This window comes from Papio anubis, chromosome 9 (assembly GCF_008728515.1).
Source record: "Papio anubis isolate 15944 chromosome 9, Panubis1.0, whole genome shotgun sequence".
Lineage (NCBI taxonomy): Eukaryota > Metazoa > Chordata > Mammalia > Primates > Cercopithecidae > Papio > Papio anubis.
In genome coordinates this window covers 47,298,263-47,321,470 of record NC_044984.1, presented here as the reverse complement: position 1 = coordinate 47,321,470, position 23,208 = coordinate 47,298,263, and the positions used below count along the sequence as shown (strand labels likewise).

The window sequence follows — 23,208 nt, the reverse complement described above, 5'->3', positions numbered from 1 at the left end:
TGGTTCATTAGCTCAAGTGAGCACAAAACCCAGGTGCTACTGGAATCTTCTCTCCACCTGGGATTTAATTTAAGCTACAAGGATCTGCAATGGCAGATCTATCTGCTGGACTGAGAAGTTCTCAAAGGCAGGCTGGTGTCTTCCTCTATCCCAGTATGTGACAAATGCTTGGCACACAGAGGCTGATTAGTAAATGTCAAATGGATCACGGACTGCAAAAGAATACAGCAATCAGTGTCTGTGCACTGTCTCCTGGGACCTCATCCACCCTTTCCTGCAGCTTCTTCCTATGCCTCTCCCTCTGCCTCTGACCTTCCCAATTTCTGATTTTTCTAAACATTCTCTATAGGTTCCAAACTTGGTATAGCAGGAGGCCTTAACTGAGTAATCTGTGTTCATTGGGAGAGAAAGTCTCATTGAAATGCATCCTCCATGACCTTGAAAAGTCACCTTGGCCATGCTCCTGCCCTGGGGAAGGGATGTTCTTTCAGGTCTAAGCTGTCATGACTTCTCCTGCTTTCATGGTCTCAGAGATGTTAAATGAATGAATAAATGAATTTGATTCCCTCACTTGGTCACCAGCTGGGAGTCACTGCATTGCTGCCTCCCCTCATGGCTATTATTGAAAAAGAATATATTGAAAATATATGAAAAGGGACAATCAGTTCCCTCTTAGAAACCACTAATGGAGAATAATGGAGACTCAGGGGTCTGAAAGCAACAGCTAATAGAAGATGGGAGCAATTATCAGGTGCACTGTCATCAGAAACCCATGTACACATGCATAGACATGAGGCTGTAGGTTCACAAAGCTGATGTCTATGGAAGATGCAAAACATTTAACAGCTGATACAAGCAGGCACTGACCAGTCAGAGATATCAGCCATGGACAACGAGGACAGCCATGTTCATAATGGCTGGATACCTGTTCTGCTCCCAGCCATTCACATACAGATGTGCACACACATCTTCTGATATGCCTTGGAACATATGTCAGCTGGTAAGACATGCAGCGCTCATAGTTCATGCATCAAGCCTTGGAGCCTTTGGCCATTTTGGGGTGGAGGGATGCACCCAGAACCTGAGCAGCAGGAGGTGCAGCCTCACACTGACAGGGAAGGGGTGGATACCAGGGGAATTCGGGAGGGCTTAGGGGAGGCTTATCGGAGTAGCTATGTCCTCCTTGGTAGGCAGGAGGCTGGGAGAATAGCCCAGAGCATGACATCAGGAAAAAGGAAGCTGCCCGTAAGAAACATGCCAGGGCCTCACAAGCATCCCCAACCCCATCCTCACCCAGGTCCTGAAATCACATCTATTTTCTCCAAAAGAGCAAAGGCGGCTGAAAAGGAGACTGATGGGTCAGATGTGGCTGGCTGGAGGGTTGTGACAGGAAGACAGGAGTGTGTGAAATGTCGATCCTGGAAACCATGGGTTTATAGGGTGGGCTGGTGGGAGGACCACCCAAGAGGCTGCTGCCAGAATTCCAGAGGGGAGAGGATGAGGGGCAGCCTGGGCCATGCCTTGGCAATAGATGCAGAACAACTGCCTTAAGAGACGGTAGGTGACTTCTTGAGGGTGGGGAGCACCTGGGTGAGTGGGGGTGTGGGCACTCATTGGGTGGGAGGGCACATTAGGGATAGAAAGTGATGAGCTCAGCTTTTCACACTGTGGTTCAGGTGTCAGAGGGACAGGAAAGAGCAGAGACCAGAGCTGGTGAGGGTTAGAGGTGGGCATGCTCACCTGGGAACAGGACACACAGGGACACTAGACATTTACACTCAAGAAAGCCAGGATGGTGTGGAGGCTAAGGGCACAGACTGTAGCCAGCCTGCCTGGGTTTGAACCCTGGCTCAAATCCTGGTTGAGGGCTGGGCTCGGTGGTTCATGCCTGCAATCTCAGCACTTTGGGAGGCCAAGGTGGGCGGATCACTTGAGGTCAAGAGTTCGAGACCAGCCTGGCCAACATGGTGAAACCCCATCTCTTCTAAAGTACAAAAATTAGCCGGGTGTGGTGGCGCACACCTGTAATCCCAGCTACTTGGGAGGCTGAGGCAGGAGAATCACTTGAACCTTGGAGGCAGAGGTTGCAATGAACTGAGATCGTGCCACTGCACTTCCGCCTAGGCGACAGAAAAAAAAATCCTGGTTGAGCTACTCTCTTGAGTAAGCTGCTTAACTTCCTGTGTCTCAGCATCTTCATCTGTAAAGTGGGGACAATAATGGTACCTACCTCATAGGGCTGTTGTGAGAATTATGTGAATCAATATATGTGAAGCGCTTAGAAGGATGCCTCACAGCATTCACATTGTATATGTGTTAACCACTACTATTATTATCATTGTCACCATTATTCTTATTTACAAGGTGCCTCCCAACCACCTTGGGGAGTAGGTGGAGCAGGTGTTGGTACCCCCATTTTTAGGGATGTGAAAACAGAGGCTTAAGAAGGTAGGAGACCTTCCCACAGTCACATGGTTCGTGAGTGGCCAAGACAAGACTGGGACCTGGGTCCTCAGAGTCTCAAGTCCACACACTTCACCAGAGGCTTGGCGTGGGGCTGGAGCATGGCTCAAAGGAGGTGCTCCCAGCCAAGGAGCTGAGTGAGGAGGAAAAGAGGAGAGGGGCAGCCCCAGATGACCCCTCTCTGTCAGAAATATGGCAGAATGGGAGGGGAGCCGTGCCTGGCAGGACAGCCCTCCTGTCCTTTATATCCCAGCTCCTCTGGGCTGGGTATACCCGCAGCCTTGGCAGCTGCAAAAATGCTGACCAGCTGTCCTGTCCGCTGATGAGTGGTGGGTTGTGGCCAGGCCCCCAGCACTGTGCTCCATCGGCTGGCTCGGGCTGAATGCCCTGCCCATCTGAAACCACTGGAAGATGAGGGGGTGCCAGGAGGGACACTTCTGGGGGATCCATAGATGACATGCTCATTTCCTGGGTCCATCTGCTGAGGAGGGCTGGCAGGACCTGGGCTGATGTCATCCAAATAGCTCAGCCCATTCTCTCTAATTTTGGAGACAATTATTTGCTCAAAGAGCCACCTGCCCCTCTCTCGGTGCCTCCAGCCTCTCTCCACCCCCGCCAACCCTGCCCACATAGCACCTGGATTCTGCTGCCTCGAACATGGATTGCTCAGGCCCTCCCTGGCTCAGCAGCCCTCAATGGATCCCCATCACTCGCCCCATCTATGCACAGCCTGGCATCTAGAGTCCCCCACCCAAAGTTGTCCTTTATTCATAATTGCTCCAGCCTGGTGGACCTTTTTCTCACAAATGACCTGCTTCCTGCCACCCAGGGCAGTTTTCTTCATTCCTCTATGCCCATGCCTGTCCATCCAAGCCTTCTTCCTTTAAGAGACTGGGATCCAAACTCTGTCCTCCAGGCAGCCCTTGAGGGTTTAGTGTCCCCACGTCTATGTATTCCCATATCCACTCGCCCAGCAACTACCCTCTTATATTGTATTCAGTTTTCTTTTTTTTTTTTTTTTTAAATCTATTTATTATTATTATACTTTAAATTGTAGGGTACATGTGCATAACATGCAGGTTTGTTACATATGTATACTTGTGCCATGTTGGTCTGCGGCACCCATCAACTCGTCATTTACATCAGGTATAACTCCCAATGCAATCCCTCCCCCCTCCCCCCTCCCCATGATAGGCCCCGGTGTGTGATGTTCCCCTTCCTGAGTCCAAGTGATCTCATTGTTCAGTTCCCACCTATGAGTGAGAACATGCGGTGTTTGGTTTTCTGTTCTTGTGATAGTTTGCTAAGAATGATGTATTCAGTTTTCTTGCCCTGCTCTTGGAGGCCTTCTCCCCAGACTTATGAGACCCAAGAGTGCTGAAAGGAAAGAACAAGATACAAATTAGAGCCGTGGGCTCACACACAAATGTGTCAAACTGGTCATCGTCACAGACACAGAAACAACAATACAAAGAAAACTACAAATTATACATGTAAACCAAATAAAACATGTGGCAATAAAACCAAGAGCCACACAAATGTAATGTAACAAGCCATTTAATTTGTTCTTGAATGTCCAAGCCAGATGTTCCTGGTATCTTGGGGGTTTGATCCTCTGATATGACACATTCCCCTGACAGTTTCACAGATGGGTATAACTGGCCCAGAGATGTCCACGCCTGCCCAAACATTGCTCAGAATTCAATTCTCGTGTGGAAAGCTGGACCCCCTCCCATGGAGGGAGTGAAAGAAAGACAGAGTCAGATGGGCAGCTCACATCCTGCCTCCTCACCAGGCCAGAGGGCTCCCCAGGCAGGGGTGCTGTCTCCTCCCACCCCTAAATCTTCCCAGGTCTCAGTTAAAGCAGGACTAGGGGGAGTGGGGGTTTTTGTCCCCCTGGTGAGCTGTGGCCCTGTCCTGGTTTCCTTCAGTCTCCCCGTTTTTCCCTCCAGAAAAACACAGGCACCTCAGGAGCCCCACCTAGGCCCTCCCTTCCTGTGGGAGGTCCCCAACTCTCCTTCCTTCTGTATCAATGGCCTCATCAAAAACACTGGGTGTCTCATGCCTAATGGCCAGTGTCTGATTAACTAATTCATGCTAAGGTGTTAACCACTTGTTAATAGCTTGATGAACTGCTTCTGCCAGGGGTGCTGGCATTTGGAGGGACCAAGAGACTAAGTCCTTTGAGAGCAGGAAACATTTTATGGCCCCTCAGCACTTGGTAGGTGTTCAATAAATATTTGATGAAAGGGTCAATTCCAAAAGATCTGCTATAATGTTTGTAAAGTGCCTCCTACTGAGTTTTGTACTTGGCTAGCACTTATTAGACGGTGGCTGCTATTTTTATTTATTTATTTATTTATTGTTTTTCAAGATGAAATCTCACTCTGTCATCCAGGCTAGAGTGCAGTAGTTAGATCTCGGCTCACTGCAAGCTCCACCTCCTGGGTTCACGCCACTCTCCTGCCTCAGCCTTCCGAGTAGCTGGGACTACAGGCACAAGCCACCATGCCCGGCTATTTCTTTTTTTGTATTTTTAGTAGAGATGGGGTTTCGCCATGTTGGCCAGGCTGGTCTTGAACTCCTGACCTCAAGTGATCCTCCTGTCTTGGCCTCCCAAAGTGCTGAGATTATAGGCTGAGCCACCACACCCGGCCTACTATTTTTATTTTTAACTGTGAATTTTCCAATATCAAGGAGGGTCTGAGTCAACAGATTCTTTGAGCCTGGGGCCTGTGGGACCCCCACTCCCTCCCTTTCCTCCAACATCGGATGACACTGCATGGGAATGTGCTGGTCCAGAGGAGAGAAACGAGAGAGGGGAGGACAGGCCAATTCTCCAATTCTACTGAGCTCTCTGCTTTAGTTGCTGATACCATTTATTATGTATTTTATAAAGTAGGCACTTTCTATGGATTAATATGTGTCATCATCACAACTATCCCACCAGGAGTTTATTTCCCGTTTACAGCTGGGGAAGTTGAGGCTTAGAGAGACCAAGCAAACTGTGCTGCTGAGTGGCGGCATGGAATTCAGATCCCTGTAGCCTGGTCTCCAACCTGGTGCCACTCCAGGTGGACACACAGCTAGAAGTCCCCTAAAGATGCACTGACTCTGCTCTGTTTTGTTGCTTCTCCAACAAGGGGCTATTCATTGGTTCTCCTGTACCTGGGAGTGGGTGTTTAGAGGCTGGTCCTGGGCTCTCAGGGAAGGCACAGAGGGACGAATTGACTGTGGACATGGGACCGTCCCCAGGACCCAGGACCCAGGACCCAGGCCCTAGGAAACAGCAACCTGCACATGGGTGTCAATGGACAGAGGAGTTGGGACGCTGGGGAAGGGAGACTGCAAAATCCAGTGTTTTAAGCAGGAGTTCAGAAGAGCAGTGGGATTGGGGTCAGAGGAGATCGGGAGAGAAGGGGTTCCAGGCTGAGTAAGAATAACTTGGCAAAATTTTGGAGGTAGTTGAAGGTGGGGCCAGTGGGCAAGATGTCCTTGGCCAGGGCAGGGAGCATCGAAGAAGGAGGTTGTGGGATGGGTCAGGTTGGCTGCAGCAGCAGCAGGGACACTGAAGGCTTGGCTAGGGCTCTGCCATGCATGTCGAGAAATGCAGCCAGCAGAGCCAGAGATGAAGGACCACACGCAAGAGCTCTAGAAAACCTTCAAGTCTTCAGTGCACACCGCCAACTCCTGTGTCCCCCGTGCTGAGCATGGTGCCAGCATACAGCAGGCACTCAGTAGAAGTCCACTGAAGGAAGAAAGGAAGGGTGGGAGGGAGGCAGGAATTCTAGAACCAAACTGGAGTCCACTTGCCTGGCCCAGGAAGACACTGGCCATTAGGCATGAGACATCCAGTGTTGTTGATATCTACACAGAGGTTTGCAGCAGTGGAAAGGAAGGCGTTTATTTGCAGGGCACCAAGCAAGAACGACCAGGCAGCTAATGCTGAAGTCTCAACCTCCCCAATGGCTTGAAGATCAGAGGCTTTAAAGGTGGAGTAAATATCAGCAGAGCAGAAGTTGCAGGCAAAACTCAATACATGAAGGCTACGCATTGACTTTGGCCTAAAAAGGCAGGATGTCTTTTTTTTCTTTATTTCTTCTAAAAAAAAAAAAAAAGGATACCTGTACAGAACGTGCAGCTTTGTTCCATAGGTACACGTGTGCCATGGTGGTTTGCTGCACCTATTGACCCATCCTCTAAGTTCCCTCCCCTCACCCCTCATCCCCCAACAGGCCTGGTGTGTGTTGTTCCCCTTTCTGTGTCCATGTGTTCTCAATGTTCAACTCCCACTTATGAGTGAGGACATGCTGTGTTTGGTCAGGATGTTTTTAAGTGGGAGCTTACAGGTCAGGTCATAAATAGATTCAAAGATTTTCCGATTTGCAATTTGTTAAGGAAGAGAAACTTTGTTAAAAATTTGGGGTCAGCAGAACAGAATGTTAGCTCTGGTTTGTGGGTGTGACATTCTCTAGTTCCCTTGGGAAGAAATTTAGAACAAAGAGTGGTGGTCAGAGCTTAGTGCCCGGTGTCCCTTTATCTGAGGTCTATATGCCCAGGTGTCCCTTTTCGTGGGGTTTAGGTTTCTGACAAACAACTCAGGGACATATGTTAAGATGCTATCTTTAGTTTCTATAAGGAAACCAAACATCCCACGATTCTAGCTTTCGTGGCTGTTGTTTTGGGCTACTGTTACTTTCTTGCTTATCAAGTTGCTTATTTATTTCTCCAGGCTAGCAAGGTGCCCAGAATTTCCCCTGAAGGAACTCAAGATTTTCCTTTATTTCCATGCTTGAGGGGACCTGCAGGCCCCTAAGAGGGGGGTCCCTGCTCCATCTCAGAGTACACTAAGTGGTCTCTAATCTGGAGAAGACTCTACTAGCCTTACAAAGAAAAACTAAGATGACATGTGACATGGCTTCAGAGGAGCCCCGTGGAAGCTGTCGCAGAGTTGTAGCCCCTCCAGCACGTGCTAAGGATGTGTTCAGAGAGAAGGGAGGTGAAGAGAGCTCAGACCTGGCCAGTGTGGGTGCAGGAAGACCTCCTGGAGGAGAGCAGGATAGGGAAGTGACAGAACAAGAGATGGCGAAAGGCTGAGAGGGAAGAACGGAGGGAAGATGGATGGGAGAGATGAGGAGGGATGGAGAGGGATGAGGAGGGAAGGTGAGAAAGACAGAAGGGAAGGATAGAAAAATTCTGGTGGTTTTAGTAAGAATGAAGAAGACAAAATGGCAGGGGCAAGAGTAGAGGAAGGAATGCAGAGGAGTGGGAGGGACTGGAGTCCAGGCTCTTCCCCTAAACAACGTGAGAGAGAGCCCTAAACCAGCCTGTCTCCAGATTTTCTTCCCTCCAGTGCCCCACCCAGCCAAGAGCTGCAGCTCACCCATGGGGCTCCAGCAGGGATCTCTGGGCAAGGGTGATCTTCAGGGACAGAGCTGCCTTGGGTTGAATAGGGCCACAGTGGCAATGGAGATCATGGGAGTAGCTGGGGCCCATCATGGGAGCCAGTGGCTAGGATGCAGGGCCTGCAGCATCTCTGGGGCTGGCATCAAAGGACTGTTTGGAGTAGAATGACATCGTGCTTACTGGGTCACCCCCATTGGGTCTTTCTGGCCTGAGCTTGCCTAGAGGCTTGCACTCCTGTGGAGGGCTCAGCCAGCCTTGTTCTTGGCCCACTTGGGCCTGGAGAGATGCAATAGGAGTTAAGTTTCATGTTGATAACAGCTTCTTTATTTGAACTCTAAATAGATGATTGCTGTCCTCAAGTTGTTCCTAGTCTTATTAGCAGCTACACACTGGAGGAGAGACAGAAATGATGAAACGGACCACCCGGGAATCTCCGTAACCCTCCAGGCCATGGGCCAGCCTCTCTCTTTGTCTTCTCTGTACCTCCTTCCAGTCGAGTCCCCGAATTTCTCAGCCACCTGCCCCAACTCCATCCTCCTTTTCTCCTCGTCATTTTCTCCAGTGTTTGAAGCCTCCAGCCTGCTTTATTATGGGTGTTTGAGAGGGGTGAAGTGAGGATAGTGCCCATGGTTGGCTCTGGCCTGGGCTGCTCCTATCCCATGCTGGGGAGAGTGTCACTCTACCTCCTAATAGCCCGTAAGTGAGAGCAGCTGCTCTCTATGGGTTATATTTCCAGGAGGCCTGGGGAGAGGTGATGCCTGAATGATCTGTCCCTTTCCAGGAAGGAGGAGAACAGCAGTTGGAGGCCCTGGTACTATACCCAGTGTCCTGAACTGTCCAGGAAAGTCCATCCTGTCTTCATCTGCTGTATCCCCAGGAGGAAGCCAACAACCCAGAGAAGATTAATCAGGATAGGGATGGCGCAGTGCCAGTGACATCCCCCTGGAGAGGCTGGGGCCTGGGGCAAATTACTCTAACAGCAGGTTAATTAGATAAGACCCAAATTACATGAGCAAAGCTTGCAAGCCCAGCAATTTGAAGGTTAAATGTTGTTTCAGAGGTGGGGAGGGCTTGATCTCTAGCTCAGCATAGAGAAAATGACTTCTTGCTCCCAGGCAAGCCAAACCCACGAATTAAGCTCTTGACTGCCCATCCACAAGCCCTAGTGCCAAGCACATATAAAGGCACCTGCCAGTCCTCACTACAACTAGCAGAACCTTTTGGGATTTTGCCTTCCTCCCTCCTGCATCTGAGCTTTGTCTCCAACAGCAACATGAGCCGCCAATTCACCTGCAAGTCAGGAGCTGCTGCCAAGGGGGGCTTCAGTGGTTGCTCGGCTGTGCTCTCGGGGGGCAGCTCATCCTCCTTCCGGGCAGGGAGCAAAGGGCTCAGTGGGGGCTTTGGCAGTCGGAGCCTCTACAACCTGGGGGGAGCCCGGAGCATCTCCCTCAATGTGGCCAGTGGCAGCGGGAAGAGTGGAGGCTATGGATTTGGCCGGGGCCGGGCCAGCGGCTTTGCTGGCAGCATGTTTGGCAGTGTGGCCCTGGGGCCTGTGTGCCCAACTGTGTGCCCACCTGGAGGCATCCACCAGGTTACCGTCAACGAGAGCCTCCTGGCCCCCCTCAACGTGGAGCTGGACCCCGAGATCCAGAAAGTGCGTGCCCAGGAGCGAGAGCAGATCAAGGCTCTGAACAACAAGTTCGCCTCCTTCATCGACAAGGTGGGTCTTCCGGGACCTGGGGAACCTGTGAACAGCCTTCCTCTTCTCTTCTTGGAACATAAGGTTTTGTTACAGAAGGAGAGATTGAGGTTAAGTGTGAGGAGGCCTTTACTGTGGACAAGATAGGCACAACCCATCAACAGGGTGACCTGTATAAGGTTCTCCGTGTTGTCTTTCCAGAGAGAAAACAGAGGCAGGTCAGTTTCTACTGGCAGAGGCTTCTCAGGGCTCCCAGCGAGAGATGTGGTCCTTCCTCTTGAGGGCTAGCTTGGTGCCATTGCTGGGCCTGCAGGCCGTGTGCAGAAAAGGCCTGTGAGAGACAGTCTCACCCAGAGTAAGCAGGGAAGCCTGTGCTCCCCTGGCAGGCTGTCCTGCCCACTAGTCACTTGCCCAGTGGATCAGGAGCAGCAGGAAGGGGCCACTTCAAGCCCTCTGATTCGCCGATGTCTGCTGTGGGCATTTGCTCCAGTCAGTTGAAGACTTTCTTGAGAGGCAGAAGAGGGTACTGGGGAAGGGGACTCCACAGTGCTCTCGCATCACCGCTGGCCAGCTGCGTGGCTCTGGGAAGGTTATTTACCTGTCTGTGTTTCCATCTCCTCATCTCTAAAATGGGGATAATAACCCCTGTCTTGGGGTTGTTGTCAAGCTTATAAAAGAAAATGCAGGTGAAGATCTTGTCACAAGCCTGACACACACTAAGTACTACAAAAATGATTGTGATTGTGACTCTCATTTCTTATCTCCAGAAGGTGGGGAAGGGATGTTCTGGGGAGGAATCAAAGGTGTCTAGACACCTGAAGAGATAACACAGTCCAGATAGGCCCCTGACTTCTGGCAGAGAATAAATAATTATCCCTATTGTATGAGTCACTGAAGGCATGTAGGTAAATGGCATTCCCAAGGTCATTTGGGGAAAGGGAAGAGTGAGGCTGGACCCTCAACCTTTTGCCTCCAGACCCAGAGGAGGAGACTGGAGGGGTGTGTTGGCTCTGTGACAGTCAGGCACTAAGGACTGGTCAACCCGGGACAAAGCCTACGGGTGAGATGGTCATGTGGCCATCAGAGCTTAGCTAGCTCCTGCAGCTCACACTTCCTGCCTGGAGGAGTCCCTGCTGCCCTCGGCTCAGCCTCAGGGGCTAGGACTGGCTCTGTGGCTTCTTATTCTTCTAAGCCTTTTCATATCTGCAAGATCAAAGTGTTCTGAGTTGGGGTCTGGGGGATGGGAGTGGACTGATTCTTGGCTCAGGTGGTCAAAATCTTGAGGGATAAAGTCTGGACACATGGGAAGAAAGATGAACATGAGGACAGTCACATCTTGTTTATAAAGATGATCTGCCCAGAGGGAGGAGAAGGAGGCTGAAAGGCTTGGACAGTTCCCAAATAATTTCAGTCTCCAGAGCTCAGTCCCTTAACCTCAGGCAGCCAGAGAAGACGGGTAAATCCTTTTGGCATCCAGATGTGTTCAGTAGTGCAGGTGTGTATTGTGGTGTCTCAGATGCAGGGTTTACTCTGTGGTTAATGCTCAGCTTTGTAGATCACATGAAAACTCAGGACTGATTAAACCAGACCAAATGCTGGATGATGAGCTAGAGACAAATTTTCAGGGAATAATTCCATCTCAACACCGATTCTTAGATAGTTTTCCCATGTCTTGTGTTTCTGATTTGGAGGAAGACAAACTTATTCAAGCAGTAGCTGTGCTCATGTAGATTAAGGGAAGTCACATTTTAAAAACTGTGCTCCTCATCCCCAAAAACCAAACAAGAGATGTGTGTGGACAACTCCTTCTGGTCGGTTTCCTGGCTCAGCGAGGGGCTGCAATGGGATCAGGAGCTCCATCTGTCCATCGTGTTCCATGTGCCATGCTTGTTGTAGAGATCATTCTGGGGAGCAGGACCAAGGAGGGAGAGGAGAGGCTATCAGCAGAGATGAAGCTGGTGCCTGCTCCAGGCATTTAAAATCCCTAGAAGCCCTTGGCCCAAGCCTTAGTGAGCTCTGATATGCCCTGAAATGAAGAGCAGACTTTGTTCTTCAGGATGGTCAACCTGTCCAAAATGATGGACCCATCCTGGCTTCTCTGCTGGTATTTTCAATCACAGCCATGCCCTGAGTTAGTGCGGCCATGGTGGGCGCTGGGTGATTGGATGCACGGATTACAGGGACACATGTCTAGGTTCAGTTCCGGGCTCCACTGCTTCTTAAACTGTTGGGCCTTGGAAAGAAGCTAAGTTGCTTTGCATCTCAGTTTTTTCTCCGCGGCAGAGAGTAATGATTTGCCCACCTCCTTCAGCTCTATTGAGGAGAAAATGCAGATAGAGGCTTTGCACAATGCCCTGTGAGAGACACGTGTGACTATTACCACAGGGGTTCAGCAGTTTCTGGGATTTGGGTTCCAGGTCCGGTTCCTGGAGCAGCAGAACCAGGTGCTGGAGACTAAGTGGGAGCTGCTGCAGCAGCTGGACCTGAACAACTGCAAGAACAATCTAGAGCCCATTCTCGAGGGCTACATCAGCAACCTGCGGAAGCAGCTGGAGACGCTGTCCGGGGACAGGGTGAGGCTGGACTCAGAGCTGAGGAATGTGCGGGACGTAGTGGAGGACTACAAGAAGAGGTGAGCAGGAGGAGACCCCCTGTAACTGGACAACTGCTGCTGTCCCTCTGAGGGACCCCTGGCAGTCACCCCAGCTTAAACATTTTGGAGGTCGGTGGGGGGCATTGTTCTTGGTCATACCAAGCAGAATCACCCCAACAAAACTCTGGAACTTGCTCTCTGCTCCTCCAGCCTCTGGCCTGACTCTTAGGACAAATGCCCAGTGAGCTGGGCAGTGGGCAGAGGGTTATCTCCGGCTCTGGGTTTAGGGACTGTTTGGGGAAACCATTCACGTTCTCCTCCCATGTAAGAGGAGGGTTAAGTGCATCTGGCTCCAAGACTGCTCTCAGGGGTAACTGAGAAAATGCAGGTTAAGCACTTTGTCATTTGCAAAGCTGTACTCAAATTTGGGGAGGGCAGTTCACATCTTGCTTCCTCTGAGAGTCCCACAGGGCATTCGCTCCATGTGCTCCTTCCTCATTTGCCAAGTTGGATCTTCAACAGTCTCATTTTTCCAAACTGGTTAGCATGTTCCCTCCTCCAGGAAGCCTTCCCCAACTCACCCCTGCCCAGTACTCTGCGGCCTCCAGCACCTGTATCTTCTGATGGACATGCTGCTCCTTGCTCAAACTCTGCCCTGTGCAAGCAAAGGCTTTCAGTGAGAGATATTAACCAATGGGCCCTCGCATTCCCACAGGTATGAGGAGGAAATCAACAAGCGGACAGCAGCGGAGAACGAGTTTGTGCTGCTTAAGAAGGTGAGAGGATGGCAGGCCCTGAATCCTGGGGGCTGGCCTGGGACCTGGAGGAACGGAGCCTGCTAAGGTGCTCTGTTAGCCCCTCTCGAGGTAAACTGATTCAGGAAGAGTGAGGTGAAGGCAGAGAAAAGCTTGATGAAAGACTATCCAGAAAAAAGAATGAAAAGACAGGGAGAGTGCCGGTGAGAGGATGCCTGACTCCATGTCCAACGGGGCTGTGGTTCGAACACGGAGAAGAATACGGAGGACAAGACTCAGGGGCTCCCCTGCAGCCCTGGGACCCGGCTCAGACACCACAGGCACTTCAGATTCCCAGAGTGGGGTGGGGTGGGGCTGGGCCTTTGCTCCTTTATCTCCTTTCCCAAGGCAAGGTGAAGAGAAGAGAGTGACTCCTTCCTCACGCGGGGAACCAGGCAGGGGCGCTGCTGTCTTCTTGGCTGTACCGGCAGTGACAGGGGATGGTGTGGGCATCTTTCAGGATGTGGATGCGGCTTACGCCAATAAGGTGGAGCTGCAGGCCAAGGTGGAATCCATGGACCAGGAGATCAAGTTCTTCAGGTGTCTCTTTGAAGCCGTAAGTCTGTCTGTCCACCCGGTTCATCTGGGGAAGGCTGGTGGGTTAAATTCTATTCTAGGGGCTGCGGGAGACATGGAGGCCCCAGCCCTCAGTAAGACCCCTCAGTTAGCCATCCATCTCCCGCATCAGCCTTGCAAGTCTCCTCAGTCTCCACCCTCTGAGCGGGAAGGGAATGGGCCAGGCCCTTGCTACACGGCAGTGGGAATCTGTCTGGGCCCAGCAGGGAACTTACTTTGCCACAAAGTAAACAACCCTGGAAGGCAACAGCCCTGGGTTCCAGCCTCCAAGATGGTATCACCAGAATTTGCTCATCTTGTGTAGGGGAGGTGGTTGACCTCTGACAGTGGTTGAGCTGAGAGACCATCCCTATGTCCCCTGCAGGAAATCACTCAGATCCAGTCCCACATCAGCGACATGTCCGTCATCCTGTCCATGGACAACAACCGGAACCTGGACCTGGACAGCATCATCGACGAGGTGCGCGCCCAGTATGAGGAGATCGCCTTGAAGAGCAAGGCCGAGGCTGAGGCCCTGTACCAGACCAAGGTGAGTTGGGCTGAGGCGGGTCCAGGGAGGGTGATGCCAGCAGGCAGCAGACGGGTACAGATCTTGCCCAGAATAGAGGCAGTGTCCCGGTAAGTGTCTGTTGTGTTCTGACCCCGAGATACATGCACTCCCACGACACGTTCATGACTCTGCGCTTTGGGGTCCCCAGTTCCAGGAGCTACAGCTGGCAGCTGGCCGGCATGGGGATGACCTCAAAAACACCAAGAATGAAATCTCGGAGCTCACTCGGCTCATCCAGAGAATCCGCTCAGAGATCGAGAACGTGAAGAAGCAGGTGAAAGCACCTTGGCCTTGGCCTGTGGTCAAGTGCAGGGGAGCATGAGTGGAAGGGAGATGAGCTGCTGAGAACATCAGCTTCCTAGATCACTGCCTGGGAGAAGAGAGGAGGCCAGTGAGGTCGCTGCCTCAAACACCCGGAGCAGGACGTCCGTGGGGGCTACTGATCTCTGACTCACTCCAAGGACCTCGGCCTCGAAGCCCCTCCTTAGGAAGCCTCCTCGGCACTGGGCTAGGACCTCCCCCGAGCGATGTGCCTTCCTTGCACCTGTGCTTCCCTGTACTTGTCACACTTCCTGTTATTACTGACACTGCCACTAGACTGAAAGGGGGCAGGGAGCTGGCTGCTTTGTGCCCTGTTTCCCCAGCATCTAGCACAGTGCCTGCCACATAGTCACAGCTTGATAAACATCTGTGGAGTTAATGACTGAGATGGAGAAATGGGCTCAGGGAGCACCCATTAAGGTGCCTTGTTAAGGACTGGCTCCCAGGAGTATAGGATATAGCCTCGGCTTGTAGGTGAGGCACAAGATGTACATATATGATAACAATGGCAGCAGCACCTATTCTTCGATCACACTTCATCCTCACCAAGACCCTGAGAGGCAACAGTTGCCCTCGCTGTTGTTACAGATGAGGAAACTGAGGCTCAGAGAGGATAAGGGGGTTACACAGCTGGTAAGTGGCAGAGCTGTGATCTGAACCAAGGTCTCCTGACTCCTAGTCCTGTGCTCCTTCTATTCTCTTGTGGGCTTTAACACTTAGCTGCTTCGTGACCTTGGACAGGTTACTTCTGCTCACTTCACAAGGTGTTGCAAGGACTAAATGAGCTAACTTATGTCAATGGTATGTACAGTATTGAGGTGGTGCTGGCATACACTAAGTGCTTGGCAAATAACAGTTGTTCCTGAGGTGTGCCCTTCCTTGTCCCCCTCACCTGTGGTGCCATGCTCCTGGGCAGCTGCTGCCCTTTCGTCTGCCACAGCGTATTCAACCATCTCTCCTCCCAGACCTAAACAACTCAAGAGCATTACTGTCATTCATTTTGTGCCCTTGGTACAATATGGCTGAATAAATGTCTTTATGCTGAACTAAAGTGGCGCTCAGGAGGGCAGGGCTGCATGATTTCCATCACCCACACATCCAACACAGGGAATGGGGCTAGAGCTAAGGAGGGACGCGCCAGCCCCAGAAGGGGCTCTGGCTGCAAAAGAAGTGTGGTGGTGTGTAGGGTGGAGATGGGCCTCTCTCTAAGGACCCAGAGGGATTTGGATGTGGATAGCCGCAGTGGCTCCTCCCAGTTTTTCGATCTCACCAATTCCTTCCTTAGGCTTCCAACCTGGAGACGGCCATTGCTGATGCTGAGCAGCGGGGAGACAATGCCCTGAAGGACGCCCGGGCCAAGCTGGATGAGCTGGAGGGCGCCCTGCACCAGGCCAAGGAGGAGCTGGCGCGGATGCTGCGCGAGTACCAGGAGCTCATGAGCCTGAAGCTGGCCCTGGACATGGAGATCGCCACCTACCGCAAGCTGCTGGAGAGCGAGGAGTGCAGGTGGGTGGGGCGTGCCCAGGCAGGAGGACCCCAGGGGTTTGGGAAGACCCAAAGGAGAAACCCTAACACATCTCAATCCGGAAGACACGAGTTCTTGGGAAGTGGTGGGGTGATGATAGAAATAATGATAGTAATTAATAATACTACCACGAGTGGACATGAGTATCCACTCATAATAGACTGTGAGAGCTTGTTTCATGGCAGGCACTGTGCTATGCGGAAAGCTGCGCAGATTTGCTCATTCTTCCCAGGCATACTAGAAATATCCACCACCCTGCTCCCTGCAAAACCCCATTACTCTATTAGGCATTCTTGTTCTCTCTTCTTCATCTGTCCACGTGCAACATGGGCTTGTTGAGGGTGTGCTGGGGCCGCCACCCCAGCTTCCCCAGGGCTCTACAGGGATGGGCAGGCTGGTGTGTGGACCTGACACGTGGGAGGTAGATACACTGCCCCCATGTGTGCACCTCTTGTAAACTATTGTCTAACTAGGGTTGTTGTCTGGTTACCCCAAAGATTCGGGGGTAGTCTCCAAAACTTCTCAGGCTCTATTTATATCAAAGAAATTTGGAATGTCAACAGGTGCCTGTTGGGTTCAAAAACCCACATCAGGCTGGGGATGGCAGTAGCTTTGAAGAGACTGTGAGCTGAATGACTTCTCTCTCTTATTTTATTTCTCTCCTTAACAGGATGTCAGGAGAATTTCCCTCCCCTGTCAGCATCTGTAAGTATTTGTATGCTTTGACCTAAAACTGTAAAATCTGCAGACTGGAAAGAACCTTATTTACACCCTGTGTGTGTAGATGAGGGATCAAAGAACCAGAGAGGGAAAAGCTTTGCCTGAGATCACAAAGCCAGATGGCAGAGCCATGGCCAGAATCAGCTTTCCTAACTCCTAGGCCAGGCCTCTTTCATTCTTATCTCTCCGACTTTGTGTTCCTAGGGGATGGCAGCAAGGGAAAGCTATTGTCATGGGAAAACAAGGGTCATGTTGCAGAAAAATGATGCATGGGTCTGTGTGAGGCTTAGGGGGTCAGGTTTGCAAACTGCAATCAGACCTGGGCTTGGGAAGTAGGGAGGGCTGAGGGAGTGAGAGAATGAAGGATCTCAGAGGTCAAGCTGGCAGTATCAGGTCACTGCATTGCTTAGCGGTGCTAAAAGAGTTAAACCAGAGCTTGGAAAAGATGCCTGCTGTGGGATAGCTAGCAGGAGGGAAAGGTTGGAGGCTGGAAAGTTTAGCAAAAAGGCTAATAGAAAGGGCAGTGGGTGGGTGTCCAGGAGGACAGGTAGGCGTATTGGTACCTGGACCAAGGAGTTGGGCCACTGAGCATTAATGGGGCAAGACCCAGTCAGACTGGGTATAAGCTGAGCAAGCCAAGGTCAGAGCATGAGGGAAGCTGTCTTTGGTACATTCTCCCCAGGGGGAGGGAGTGGTGTGTGTCTCCCCCCTCAATTCCTCCAAGAAGAGCCCTGTCTGCCCTGGGTAAAGGAGGCCTCCCCAGCTCTCTGTCTGAGTGGGCGTTGGCTTCGGCTCCTCCTGCAGCCATCATCAGCAGCACCAGCGGCGGCAGTGGCTATGGCTTCCGGCCCAGCACGGTCAGCGGCGGCTACGTGGCCAACAGCAGCGGCTGCATCTCTGGAGTGTGCAGCGTGAGAGGTGGGGAGGGCAGGAGCCGGGGCAGTGCCAGCGATTACAAAGACACCCTGGGAAAGGGTTCCAGCCTGAGTGCCCCTTCCAAGAAAGCCAGTCGGTAGAGAAGACTGCCCCGGGCCCCGCCTCATTCCATGACCTGGCTCTGGATCCCACACTGTACTTCCCACAGCCCACTCTTAGCTCCATCTCCACACTGCTGGTCCTGCTCTCATGCACCTGGCACTGGCCTTGGCCACCCACTTCTCCAAGCCTGTGTCTTCCTGAGCCTGGGAAGGCCTGGATGACCAAACTTGGTGAAATTCCTCCCTGCACACACCGTATTCACTCCTTGGCTGTGGTCCCCCGGCTACACCACCAGCTCAGGTCCTGGCTCCCAGCTTTCCTCTTCTGCCCTGCCTCTGGCTCAGTTGCTAACTACTCTGCTGTGCTCCCTGGGCCTCTGCCCAAGGCCCTGCACACACTGAGGCCTAGCATAGCTCCTGCCTATGCTAGGAGCTGGTTTTATGTTCAAGAAAGGGAGGACTGAAGGACAAACAATCAAGAGTGGCCCAGTCCCCACCCCCACATCTAGCTCAGTCTCAGATCTGAGTGGGACCAAGTGCAATTCAAGGCCTTTTTCTCCACTTACCTGCACCCAGAAGCAGAGAAGAGCAGGACTGTTCACTTTTCCTTTATTCTTAACGGTCTTCGTCTGTTGCATCCTCAATAAACAGCACAATCTGATGGCTTGGTCTCTGAGTATTCAAAGTACACCCAAGCACCTCAATTCACTCACATGAGCGCACACCATGTACATTCATGAATGCACGAAGCACAGACACACACACACAAGTACATCACTGTGTATTGCCCATGCAGCCTGTACATCTGTGTTAATTTTCAGGAGGCAAATGGGGTGTGGAGCAGGGTCTGGGAGGAGGGGCAGGGAGCGGGGAAAGGAGAAGCCCAGAAAGCATGTGCATGTATTGGCTGGAGGCTTCAGCAGATGGACTTGCACAAACTGTCGTGTTCCTGACATGACCTTGCCTCTTTCTGAGACTGCACCTTTCCTCATCAGAAGGTGGGCTTAGTGCACAGGTATTTGCATTTGTCCAGGCTTTCCTCACTGCTCAGAGGCCTGGCTTCCTGAGGGGGTCAGCAGGTAGGAGTCCCACACTCTGGGCCTCTCTGATGGAAAGATAAGTAACAAGTATTGGAAGCTGGGGCTGGAGTAGGGAGGAGTGAGCTGGGGTCCCACCATGGGGTGGGGGTGGGCTATGAATTTCAGTGACTGTGGCATTGGCACTGCCCCAGACATACTCTTACCCCACCTTCCAGAACCACTATGGTGATGGCCAGTCCTGCCTTGGCAAGGGGTGTAAGGAGAGTGAACAGACAGACTCCCCAGGCCAGCTCTGTGTCTGGGGTGGGCAGGGGAGGAGTAGGAGGCGCAGGGCATTTGCAGGTGAGTGGGAAACCAATGTCTTTGTAGTGAATAGGCAGCCATCTAGTCTCACGGTAGCCACACTAATGACGTCATTTGGGGGAAGGAAGAGGGTTTCAGTTTCGTGGAGGAGCAGGGAGGCCTGGGGTTGGGGCTGGGCTAGAGAGGGATCAGAGGATGAGAATTTGGGGCAAGAAGAGCAAGTATAATGGAAGAGGAAGACAGAGGGTCCAGAGGAAGGGACAGATGGTCTGAGTTGACATCTAGGACATTTAGAGTAGTAACTGAGACTTAGAGCAAGGCTCAAAAGCCCCTGCCCAGGAGGTGGTCGGAGTCGGAGACTCCTGGCTGTCATCAACCCGTCAGCACCGCCATCTAGCAGGTGGGTAAGTGGAATAAGGCTCAACAACATGTTTGCAAGCTTGGTTGATAAGGTGAGGCATGTGTGTGTGTGTGTTCAGTACTGGGCACAGACATTGCCATTTCTTCAGTGAAGGCACCATGCACACCTGCTGCCTTTGCTAGCCTCCTGCCTTTGCAACAGTAGGGACCGAGGCTGGATAGCAGAAATAATTTTCCAGGTGAGAGGCTAAAAGAAGTGGCTAGATTCCAAATGGGGAGGTGGAGGCTTCTCTAGATGATGCTGGTTTATCACGCAGATTTGAGGAGGGAGGGAAGAACTCCCTTTATGCTCCAGGGCTCACAGAGGTCTCCTGAGTGGGCAGGGTTATCCTAGGTTCTGAGTCTGTTTTCTAGAGCCACGAAACAAAGTGCTGGAGACTGGAGCCTTCTGCAGGAGACTCAGAAACCCAGCCCTGGGGCCCATGGTAGGGGCCTGAGCTATCAGCTTGACAGGTTCCAGCATGAGAGCTCAGGGCTTGATGGACAATTTTGGGAGCAAGTGAGGGATCTGAGGAAAGGGAATAATGACAATGACTAGCAGGCAAGGTGGCCACCATGTGAATCTGTGTGGTAATTTGATCATGGCTGCCAAGAGTAGTAGTTGTTTACACAGACTAAAAAATAACCCGGGAACTTAGAAAAATACTGATGTCTAAGCCTCTACTCCGAAACAATTAAGTAAGGCTACTGGAATTAGGGCCTAAGCACTGACTGGTATATTTTAAAAGTCAGCAAAGGGGTTCTAATGAGCAACCAGAGCTGGGAGCCATCAGCCTAAATTGTGATTTGGGGGATGCTGTGGTAGCATCCAGATACAGATGGAAAGAATGGTTTGATTGGTTAGTAACGTCTGCCACAGTAACCAGTGGAGGAAGTAATAGTACATATTTTTCTTCTGATGGGTGCCTATCTGTTGCTTTACAGTTTACAAAGCATTTTCATACCCATTGCCTAAGAACAGCTCTGGGAGTGAAGGACTGTTGTTACGGCCATTATCATAGATGAAAAAAATTGAGGATCAGAGCCCCAGCCTATCTATAGCCACCCTGGGCTAGACCTCAAGGATACCCTGTGTATTGTTTGCCTTTTAGGGGGCCACGGGGAGGAGAGTGGGTGTAGGTCTCCGACTCACAAATCTGGACAGGAGTTCGCCTTGGAAGTGCTGCCACCTGCCTGCTTCTCCCACCTGGAAGGTTCCAGGAAGAGGCAATCACAGGGTAAATGTGGAAGAGGACTAGTGCTGCAGGGACTCTTCACAAGACCCGGGTGTCCCGATGGGGGGTGGCCTCTGTAGTATATAGCAGGAAATGCTCCGTATAGTTTACCAGCAGGAACAAAATGTCAGTGAGTCAATCCCAAGGTGGAGCATCTCTTGGGCTGGGGACAGAGACTGGCCCAAGACAACACTACAAGCAACTAGACAGCTTCATTGAGCAGGAGCACTTGGTGCAAGAAGGAGCCTGGGGCAGGGCTGCTGGCCTGGGGCGGGGTGAGGAAGGTATCCAAAGGCAGAGGGGGCTGTGGTTGCAGGACTCTGGGAGAGGAGGAGAGGAGTCATAGTTTGTTTGCTGTAGAGTCTGTTTCCTCAAGTGCAGACAGTGCTGCTTGGGAGAGAGCCCTTCTCTCTTCCAGTTACTCCAACAGAAAGGACTTACCGGTCCTTTCTAGCATCTCTTCCAGTGTCAGTGACCAGAGACTGGATTGCCTTCACCTTCATATTCCCAGCATGTGCCTGGCACCCATTTGCACTCAGCAGGAGCCGATGGCCTGTCTCTCCTCTGACTCCAGGCTTTCCCTGCAGTTCTGACTCCAGGCTTTCCCTGCGGACACTGACAGGAGCTGGTCCTTGGGACACCCAGCTGGAGGGTGCCTGCAGCAGGCCAAGCCAGACACAGCAGCACAGAGGCGGAACTATCAGGGGCTGCTGGGGGTCAAGCTGGCTGTAGACATGGAGGTTGGCACCCTCAGGACACCTCTGGGACTGAGGAGAGCAGCAGGTTCCCCACGGCACCTGGGGGTCCTGCCGAGGTGGTGGAGGCCTCCCAGCCTTGGCCACTGCTCAACTACTTCTCTCCATCTGCAGAGCCTCGCCCCCATGGCCTGTCCTGCACTTCAAACCCAGAGTACCGGGCAGGGGAAATGGAAGTTGATGTTTATGGAGCACCTTCCATGGGCCAGGCTCTGGAGCCTGGGCACAGCTCCTGTGTCATCCCTTTGAGGCGGGTGTTCTTATTCCCAAGGCAGAGACATACTAACCCCAGGGCTGCAGAGCCAGAATCCAGTGAGGTCTGTCTCTCCATAACCCACACTCTTTCCACACCACTGCCCTGCCTCCCCGGATGGGAACTCTGTGCCCCTGCCTCTCCAGCGGCTGCAACTTTTCACCCTCCCATGATGCCCTGCAGGCTCCCTGCCCATTTTCTGTTGGCACTTCTGTCATATTCCATCAGCCAAAGCCTGACGTCTCTGGGTCCCAGGCACTGGCTGGGTCCCTTTTCCTTGGGCTTTCCTACTGCAGGCTGCCTGCAGAGGCTGTGGCCCATTGTCACTTCCAGGCCATGGAGGTGGATCCTCTCAGTGTTGGGGGCGTCTGGACAGTGCCTAGGACCCAGCTCCACTTTTGCTTTCCTTGAAGCCCTGGTTCAGAGGTGGCCAGAGCAGTGGAGGAGGTGTGGGCCCCACAGGAAGCAATGGGGACAGGGAGGAGGTGGGAGAGACAGGAGGTGGTGGACTGAGGTGGAGCCGGGATGTGGAGGGTGGGCGTGACTTTGGAGGGAGAGAGGTTGGAGCATGCTGGGATGGGCAGCTTATCCTGAGCTGAGTAAACTGGGAGCAGAAGCATCAGAATGAAACTTGAGACCAGCACGAAGGGTCTGGAGAGGCAGAGAGGAGACAGTGCCGGCCGTGCAAGTGGCCTCTTCCGGGCGCTGGCCTTTCTTCAGACATTGGTGTGGTGGCCCAGCAGGCTGGAGATGGCCATCCTGGTCATCCTCATGTCTCCCATCCTTTACAGAAAAGTTCTACCTTACATCTGACCTCCACCCTCCAGCCACACAGGCCCTTGCTCCCAACAGCTCACTCCCTCCACGGCCAGCAATGAGGACTCTCTCCCCAGCTGGCCCTACCCTTGGCCTTCCCAGGCCCGCAGCGTGACCCGAGGCTCACTCTCTAATGCCCCCTCATTCAGCCGTGGCCTTCTCACAGTGCCAGCTCAAGGAGAGATGCATTTTCAAGCCCAGGTTTCTGCCGTAACTATTTCTTGTTCTCCGTCCTTGATTAGAGTACAATTGCGGCCCATGGCTGGTGCTAGTGAAAGTGGTAGAGAAATCCACTGATGATCCAGAAATGAAGGCTACATCATAACACAGAAACTTCAGGATCACAGCTGAACCAAATGGGAACCAGCTGCCCTCACTCAGTCCTGATTTTTTTTTTTTTTAATAGATCTTTGATGGTCTTGGAATCCAGCCAAATGGGAAGAGAGGGGCCTCTGAGTTGCCATGGAAAATCTTTGAAGCAAATAAAAGGTGGATGAATCATAACACTGGACTGCTTTAGGGATGGCTGGGACAAGGGAGGGTAGAGGAAAGATTCTTTCTCGATTTTCTCCTTCAAGCAAACAAAGTGAGTACCAGGGAAAGGGGCCCCATGCAGGCTGAGGCAGGTTTGGAAAAGAGTTGGTGGAGACACTGCACCTTCTGAAGCCAGAAAGGCTGGGGCATTCCTTCTGCACATCCTCGCAGGCAAGTCCAGCTCAGCCTCAGGGCTCTCTGGATCTGAGACCCCTTAATCCATGGTCGGGGTAATGGAAGGCATTTTCC

The 23,208-nt window shown here is 52.1% G+C and overlaps 1 protein-coding gene across 1 annotated transcript; it reads left to right on the top strand.

Annotated features, from left to right (window-relative positions):
* Positions 1 to 6,695: 6,695 nt before the first annotated feature.
* On the top strand, positions 6,696 to 18,283 carry KRT71 (keratin 71). Its single transcript, XM_003906425.2, has 9 exons — positions 6,696 to 9,589; positions 11,986 to 12,200; positions 12,877 to 12,937; positions 13,416 to 13,511; positions 13,896 to 14,060; positions 14,230 to 14,355; positions 15,688 to 15,908; positions 16,598 to 16,632; positions 17,452 to 18,283. Exons 1-9 carry the CDS (start codon positions 9,143 to 9,145, stop codon positions 17,661 to 17,663), a joined length of 1,578 nt encoding a protein of 525 aa, XP_003906474.1. The 5' UTR covers positions 6,696 to 9,142; the 3' UTR covers positions 17,664 to 18,283.
* Positions 18,284 to 23,208: the final 4,925 nt, after the last annotated feature.